Source organism: Triticum aestivum, chromosome 6A (genome assembly GCF_018294505.1).
Source record: "Triticum aestivum cultivar Chinese Spring chromosome 6A, IWGSC CS RefSeq v2.1, whole genome shotgun sequence".
Taxonomy (NCBI): domain Eukaryota; kingdom Viridiplantae; phylum Streptophyta; class Magnoliopsida; order Poales; family Poaceae; genus Triticum; species Triticum aestivum.
In genome coordinates, this window is record NC_057809.1 from 435,392,602 (window position 1) to 435,400,017 (window position 7,416).

A 7,416-nucleotide genomic window follows, 5' to 3' on the forward strand; every position below is an offset into this window, starting at 1 on the left:
TCAAAACTATTTTTTAGAGCCGCATGATCATATTTTCTATGAGGTTGCAACCTAACAATTATGACAATCTGTGCAACTAGTCTACTGCCCGGTCCAACTACCTAGTAGTCCATGTGCAACCCTCCTCCCTACAAGTGGACGTGTAGTTTTTCACTCTTGGCACACCCTGCCCCACCCCCTATCATTGGTTTGTGCAATTTAGTCTTTTTGTCACGCCAACTGCCTATTAGTCGATATGCAACTCCTTCCTTTCCCTACTTGTTGATACATAGTTTTAGTTGGCGGGTTCAACAGACAGAGTTGCACATAGTCTGTTAGGCAGTTGGCCAGGGCAACATACAAAGTTGCACATCCTGGGATAGCTGGATAGTGAAACTCCACATTCATAAGGGTAGTGAAAAGTTGCATATAGGTAGGGTGCTAAAGTTGCACATCTCACTAATAGGGGTGGTGTGGACCGGGTGCTAGCAGAGAAACTACACCTCCACGAAGGATACAAGAGGCACATCACTGTTTGACAGTTTCGCCATGGCAGCGTATGAAGTTGCACATCTACTGCTAGGCAGTTGGCCGATGTAGTAAATAGTGAAAGCGCATCCATGAGTAGGGGGGAAATTTGCACGTCAAACTACTATACAGTTGGCCAGGGCAAGAGACGAAGTTGCACATCTCACTGGAAGGGGGTAGTTTGGGGATGGAGGTGCCATCAGTAAAAACTGCACGTCCACGGGGTAGGTGCAAAGTTGCACATCCACTACAGTTAGTTGCACACCGCTGCTAGATAGTTGCATAAAACAAGGACTAAAATTGCACAAAAATATTCTATCAAAACATACTCATACGAGATCTAGTTTTGAAGAGCACGTCGCAAGGATTTCAACAATGAAAACAAATCTTAATTCGGATCCATGATTTAAAAGTTATGGCTTTTCAAAATTTATAAATCATGAATTAAACGGTAGGAAGTCGTCCATACCATGCATGAAAAAAGCCACAACTAAATGCATGTGGATCATTTAATGCACGGTTGATTGATTGTTTCCGTTTAGCCAATTGAAATCATAAAAGTCTTTGCTAGATGAAGGAGACAAATAATTTTCATAAAAAGACCGACTGCTCGGAAGCGCTAGCCAGCAGCCGTTTGCTCGCTAGACGCGTCTAAAAAAGAAATATACCGCAACATGCAACGCTGCCACGCAACCTGATATAGTTGTCTCGCAACACGCAACGCTGCCGCGCCACAGGTTCAGATCCAGTCTGACGGTAGAAAAGTCATGGTGGTTGATGCAGCTACCACCGCTGCACCGCCGGCAACAACTTCACGTACGACACGCCTGAGCCGTACGACAGGCTAGCTAGCCGGAGAACGACTCCTGTAGGCTGTAGGCTCTGACCGGCCGGCAAGCCCTGCCTGCCGCCGGTCCGATCGACGTGACAAGACAAAACACGTCGCTTGCCCTGCCACGATCGACGCTGAAAGCAAGCAGGGCAGCGCATCCCCGCATGCATGCATGCATGAGACGTACGACACGACATGCACGACGCTTTGGCCGGCCCTAACGTACACGGGATCGCCCAGGACGAAACAATTAATAATAATAACCAATGATAATAATGGAACTACAGGACTCGCGTCTCAGCTAACGATCATTTCTCCCGAGCACAAGGAAGAAGCTCTTCAGTACAGTTGAAGAAACCACTCAGCCTACAAAGACTACACCCATCCATTCACGTACCGCTCCCTAACCTCCCCCACTCCCTAATACTACCGCAGCAGGATGAAGCCATGGTGCGTCCCTGAGGGAAAAAAAAGGACCAGATGTGAGCACGGTACCACTCGATACTGAGTTCAGGTTCAGGGGTTTGCAAGAACAGAAAAGTGGCCTGAGAGAGAGGCTCACCTCACCTGGTCACCGGTTTCTTATTTTTCATATTCCAGAGACTCCACCAGTACATAGACAGGCTTCCCGTTGAGCTTGTAAAAATCCTGCACGGGGTAGAGTTGCTGTCTCAGTGACCACTGACCAGATTCAAGCAACACCTTTTACTACTCCCTCCGTCCGGAAATACTTGTCATAAAAATGGATACAAATGGGTTATCTAAAACTAAAATACATCTAGATACATCCATTCTTTGGACAAGTATTTCCGGACGGAGGGACTACAAGCTAGTAGGATAATTCGCTAATTCAGATACACTCAATGGAAAACTTTTCAAGCAGCTGCAGTGACTGGTGTAAGATTGACAGCGAATACTAAAGAATGGTTCCTGATGCTTCTTTCACATTGTCCTCAGGCATTTGATGCCACATGATCTCTATCCGCTATCTAGTAAGGTGCATCACTTATTCTGCAACATGAGCACCACAGGATGCACCGCCGCTAAATAAAATTGTGTGATGCAAGTCCCCATTCCTTGACCAATACTGGTATTATTTATTCACGTTAGCCTATGGATAATCAGCTGGTACTTATCTCAGCTGTGACTGAGGAATAGACATGGTCGGTCATGTTTGTTCATGGCCGCCTTTTGTGGAAACAAACCATTGACGCCACTGTCTGAAGCTACCATGGCGCCAACAGGCTATATGAAGTGGGCAGAGCAGACAGTATCTGAGCAAACTAGTAAAGGTGCACAGGCCAAGAACTATGCGATTTTCAAGTGGTCAAATCCGGTGACAGTGTAATTTAGGCTTCAGACAGAGCAGTAAACGAATGAGAATTGCTAACAAATACTACGAGTTGTGAGAGAGAAGAAGCAGAAATATAATATGTGTATATATCAGATTCAGACGCCATTCGACACTTTGGATAGTACCATATCTGATTCATGTGTAGAAAGACGAAATACCTTAAATTTAGGGAGCCCAATGAGACAAGCACACTCAACGACATCAGCTCCAGCACGTTCTGGAAATCAAACTGTTCGGTAAGAAAAGGTAGAAAAGGTATTCAAAAAATACCTATCTACTTTTTACCAGTGCAAGATAAAATTCATCTAGAAAAGTATCCAAAAGGCAGCATAGCGTTCTAGAAACAAGGTTGTGCAAAATACTATTAAAAAAGACGCATGCTTAATGGCATGACAGCGTCAGAGTAAGTGCAGACAAGGAAAGGTGCAGCTGAAAAGATAGTATAGCATTCTGGGCGAGAGTACTTGATTCTGTGATTGAAGCCCCCAAAACATGTAGTGTCAACATCAAATCATGCTTCCACATCAATTTGTACCAGGACATATCTTCAAACAAGATTCTCTCCGGAGAGATCTTGCCAAGATATAAAGCATGTCCCATTACGGAAGATTTCATACTAATTAATATATATATATATATATATATATAGGTCAGTATCAGTTAGCACCAAGTTGTATGGAGGCCTGCCATCCGTACATGAGAATCCAATTAGTCTATTGCATTCCAGGGATTATTTAAGCTGTTTCTGACAGTGCTGATGCCGTTGTGGATTAGATTAATTAGGGTGGTAAAAGATGTGCAGGGTGTGGTACAGTTTCAAGACAAGTGATACTCCACTTGATAAGATACTTGAATCTGATACTCCTACTACTAAGCAACTACCGGTCTGCCATGCACTGGTGCCTTCAGTTCTGCAAATGTGTCACGGGCTAACAAGACGAGAATTGACTGATTAACTGTTGCACCGGTCAGTGAATAATGTGCTCTGAATGTGCCAGTGGAAAGAGTATAACCTCTGAAGTTGCACAAGTAACAGACAACTAAATAAAATGGCATCCATACGAATTACCCAAGCAAATAGTGATCAAATGCAAGGTATTCTGTCTGGATTCCTTACCAAATTCACAGTTATCCCCTCTGTCCATTAATATAAAACGTTTTTTAGACTGACCATAAGTCCAAAAAAAGTCTTATATTAATGAACAGAGGTTGTACTATTTAGTCGCATTTGGTTTGAAATTACCATGCAAGTACAGGTCAAGGCTGCAGGGGATGCATAATATTATACTCCCTCCGTTTTTATTTATTCCGCATATTAGGTTTTACTAATTCAAACTTTGTAGTGTTTGACCAAGTTTATAGGCAATAACATAAATTTCATAATAATGAATACATATGATATGAAAATATATTCAGACTCTAATGATATTGATTTACTATTATGGATGTCAATATTTTCTATATACAAACTTGATCAAAGTAAATGAAAATGGCCGGAGTACTTGAAAGGTATGTGATACGTACCCAGAAGATTTATAGCAGCACAAAGTGTCCCACCAGTTGCAACCAGATCATCAACTATCAAAACACGCTCACGGGGTTCGATAGCACCAACATGCATCTCCAGACAATCAGTTCCGTATTCGAGAACATAGGTCTCAGAAATCACCTCACCTTTCATGTTCGTAAAAGAAAATGTTAGCGCATCAGTGTGCTGCAAAAATACTTCAGTTTTATTTAATTTTTGCGGTTTGCAGAAAAACTTTAAATTGGCCACACAATATCTTGTCTAAACCCTGCCACCAACCTCTAGTTTTCTTTTTCTGTCTTTAGTGTCTGTAATAATTTGGTGTTCGCCCGGTTTTCCTCAAATTAACCGGGCAACTCTTTTCTTCTTATATGAAAATATGAAATGGCAGAGCTCCTGCCCATGCCTCGGCAAGCATTTAAAAAAAAGTAATAGAACATGTGCTGGAAACTGCAAAGGGAGATGGTACTGAATGTCTGCAAATTTCTTCAGGTTTCATCACGCGCTGCTGCATAAAGGGGCTGACAATGTTTTTTGTGTATGCGTGTGTGTGTAAAGTTCATTTACTTCCAGATTACCAGTTTTACTTGCTCGCGCGAGAAAAAAGATAAAAAAAATTACTCAACTAAGGTCGTTATTGCACAGCTGAATAGACAAATGGCAACAGGTTTCAGAGCATGGCAATTATGCAGAAAGGAACCTTTTCGAGGGGAGCTCACCTGGGAGTTTCTTAGGCTTGCGCAACGGAATGAACTTGGCACCGATGGCTAGTGCAATCGCGGGGCCAAATATAAATCCTCTCGCCTCAATCCCTGAAGGATGGATGGAAACAAACAAGTCAGAAGAATGCTCCTACACTTGGGCTAACACATCTAAAATAATCCTTAGTATTAGTATAATAAGATGATGAGACACAACATAATAACTCCATTTAGTCGAGAATAAGATACTCTAGTCTAGCCTATAGTCTAGTAATATGAAGAAAAGAGGAGGAGAGGAGAGGTTATGAGGAAACAGAATGGAAAATCCAGGACCAGCAAGGAATCGGAGAAGCAAAGCAGACAGAGGATCCAACAAAGGAACAAAGCAAAATCTGAGAAGCAGTACTTTCCCGTGAAAACGACGGCAGATTGGCCACATGCATGACCTCAGAGCAAACGGTGTACCGCGGCCACCCACCGTCCGATCCCCGGCAGACACGGCCGCGGCCGTCGGACCACGGGGGACCTGGTCCTGGTCCCCTCGCTGGCCGCGAGATCTGCCCGTGCCAGGGCTTCTACATGCGCCCCGGATACGCTATTGAATGCCGCAGATCCGCCCGGCCCGACTCGTGACCGCCCTTTGAAAAAACCAAGCCGGAAGTCGGAGAAGCGCGACCGCGTCATGTGCCAAACATTCCGGCACGCACGCACTCTGCGCGGCCCGGGTCGGGGCGGTCATACATTCCTCCAGCTCTAAACAACACCACTCGCGCAAAAAAAAAAACCATGAAAAAAAAGGAGCCTTCTTGTTCTGACCTGATAATTATAGTGCTAGTACTAGTGAGCAGCTCACCTGCCGATTCCTGAGAGAGAGAGAGAGAGAGGGAGAGAGAGAGAGAGAGAAATGGAGCTTTTGAGCACGCCCCGATGAGAGATCGACCATATGGCCATGGAAATGGAGCATAAAAGACCATACCCCCCACATGCACAACGTACCAGACGCCCGACTTTCCGTTTTGGTAGGCAGCCCTCGCCTCGTGACCGGAAACGGCCGACGCAGCACCGTTTTAGTTTTACCACCACGCCATTACCAACCGTGACCGCCACAACTCCTACTCACATGCACAGTAGTACTCCTAGGGATTTGGTAGTGGCACATCTTCTACTAAGAATAAGATCAAGGGTGTGGCAAAGCTTAGCCAGCAGGAACAGTGGCGTGGGACTATTATTGTGGCTGCTAGTATATGATAGTATTGTCCTCCCGAGAAAAGGCGACGGACGGGTGAGTAGAGCGATGCGAAAAAGCGCACCCGGGCGACGACAAGCATGGGGGAGCAAAAGGACCACGGGAGATCTCCCTCAAAGATATTACGGAATGGATGGAATCTCACAACACTACACTACGCTGCCAACAGCTCAGCCCAGCCCTCCTCTCCTCTCTACCACCCTCTGCCTCTTCTTGCCTTCAGAGGACGGAGCGTTGATCCATACAACAGCTCAGCTAGCTAGACAAGTACTCCTACTAGTACTACGTACATGCATGGGGGAATTACTACTAAGGAGGGACGGGTGGGTTACTTACCGGCGACGGCGGCGATGCCCATGCCGCGGTAGCGCTCCACGAACATGTCCAGGGCGTCCTTGAACACCCCGGGCCGCAGCAGGAGCGTCGTGATGTCGTTGAACATGATGCCTGCGATGCCACCCAACAAGCAAGTTTTATGTCGGTCGTGCGCTGCGCTGCTGGATGGATCAAGATTCAAGAGTCGAGACCTACCTTGCTTGGGGAAGTGCGGGACGACGCGGATGGCGTCGGAGATGCCCTGCAGGCGGGGGTCACCCGGCGCCACCACGGCGTCCTCGGCCTTGGCCTTGACGTCCGGCATGGCCACAACGGCTGTGGCGTGGCCGTTCTCCTTGGCCTTGCCGTTGCCGTTGCCGTTGCCGTCCTCCATCACGGCGTCGCAATTGGCCTCCTCGCCCATGCCCACTCACTCACTCTGCACTCTGCGGCTGCGCTGGAGCTGGAGTGTGGAGCTCAACAAGTGAGTTAATGTTGCTTGCTGACGGGTGTGGCGTGCCGGTGCGGTGTATATATAGCAGGGAAAAGGAAAGGAGAAAGAGAGAGGGGGGTTGGGGTTGCGGTTGCGGTTGCGGGGGCGCTCCTTCCTTTATCACGACGACGAGTCATCCTTGGACTCGGAAACAAGCAGGCAGCGGACCACGGGGTCCTGTTCACAACGCATAGCCTGTGACCCCCCCGCGTAGGGATAGACCCTGTCTATAGCCTACTTGTACGTGACAATGTGCCTGTGTGGGCGTCTGTGGGCGCGCGCGCGCCGCGTCGCTTTCCCGAGCTACGGCCTCCGCCTCTCTCTCTCTAGAGTTTTCTTGCTTCTATTGGTGAGCAGTAGGTAGCCGTTTCAGAGAAATGGAACAGGTGGAGTGAGGAGTTACTCCACTTGGCACCGGCGCCGATTCCCACAGGCGCGCG

The 7,416-nt window shown here is 46.9% G+C and overlaps 1 protein-coding gene across 4 annotated transcripts; it reads right to left on the reverse strand.

Moving 5' to 3' along the window:
• Positions 1–1,578: 1,578 nt before the first annotated feature.
• On the reverse strand, positions 1,579–7,059 carry LOC123127780 (adenine phosphoribosyltransferase 2). Of its 4 annotated transcripts, none has more exons than XM_044547621.1 (7): positions 6,700–7,059; positions 6,505–6,615; positions 4,941–5,033; positions 4,218–4,367; positions 2,852–2,910; positions 1,907–2,005; positions 1,579–1,797 (listed from the first exon to the last, which is right to left on the reverse strand). In XM_044547621.1, exons 1-6 carry the CDS (start codon positions 6,905–6,907, stop codon positions 1,922–1,924), a joined length of 705 nt encoding a protein of 234 aa, XP_044403556.1. In that variant the 5' UTR covers positions 6,908–7,059; the 3' UTR covers positions 1,579–1,797; positions 1,907–1,921. The 4 variants fall into 4 exon arrangements, with proteins under 4 accessions (XP_044403556.1, XP_044403555.1, XP_044403557.1 ...); XM_044547620.1 differs by having other exon boundaries at positions 1,902–2,005; positions 6,700–7,058; XM_044547622.1 differs by having other exon boundaries at positions 1,907–1,987; positions 6,700–7,053.
• Between the last annotated feature and the right edge of the window lie 357 nt (positions 7,060–7,416).

What these genes read in the sequence shown, in the direction of transcription:
- LOC123127780 (XM_044547621.1), bottom strand. Translation starts at nt 6,907, where the DNA reads ATGGGCGAGGAGGCCAATTGCGACGCCGTGATGGAGGACGGCAACGGC. An exon ending in CCCGCACTTCCCCAAGCAAG is followed by an intron (nt 6,616 to 6,699) that starts GTAGGTCTCGAC and finishes GTGGCATCGCAG; the next exon opens with GCATCATGTTCAACGACATC. An exon ending in CAAGCCTAAGAAACTCCCAG is followed by an intron (nt 4,368 to 4,940) that starts GTGAGCTCCCCT and finishes CGAACATGAAAG; the next exon opens with GTGAGGTGATTTCTGAGACC.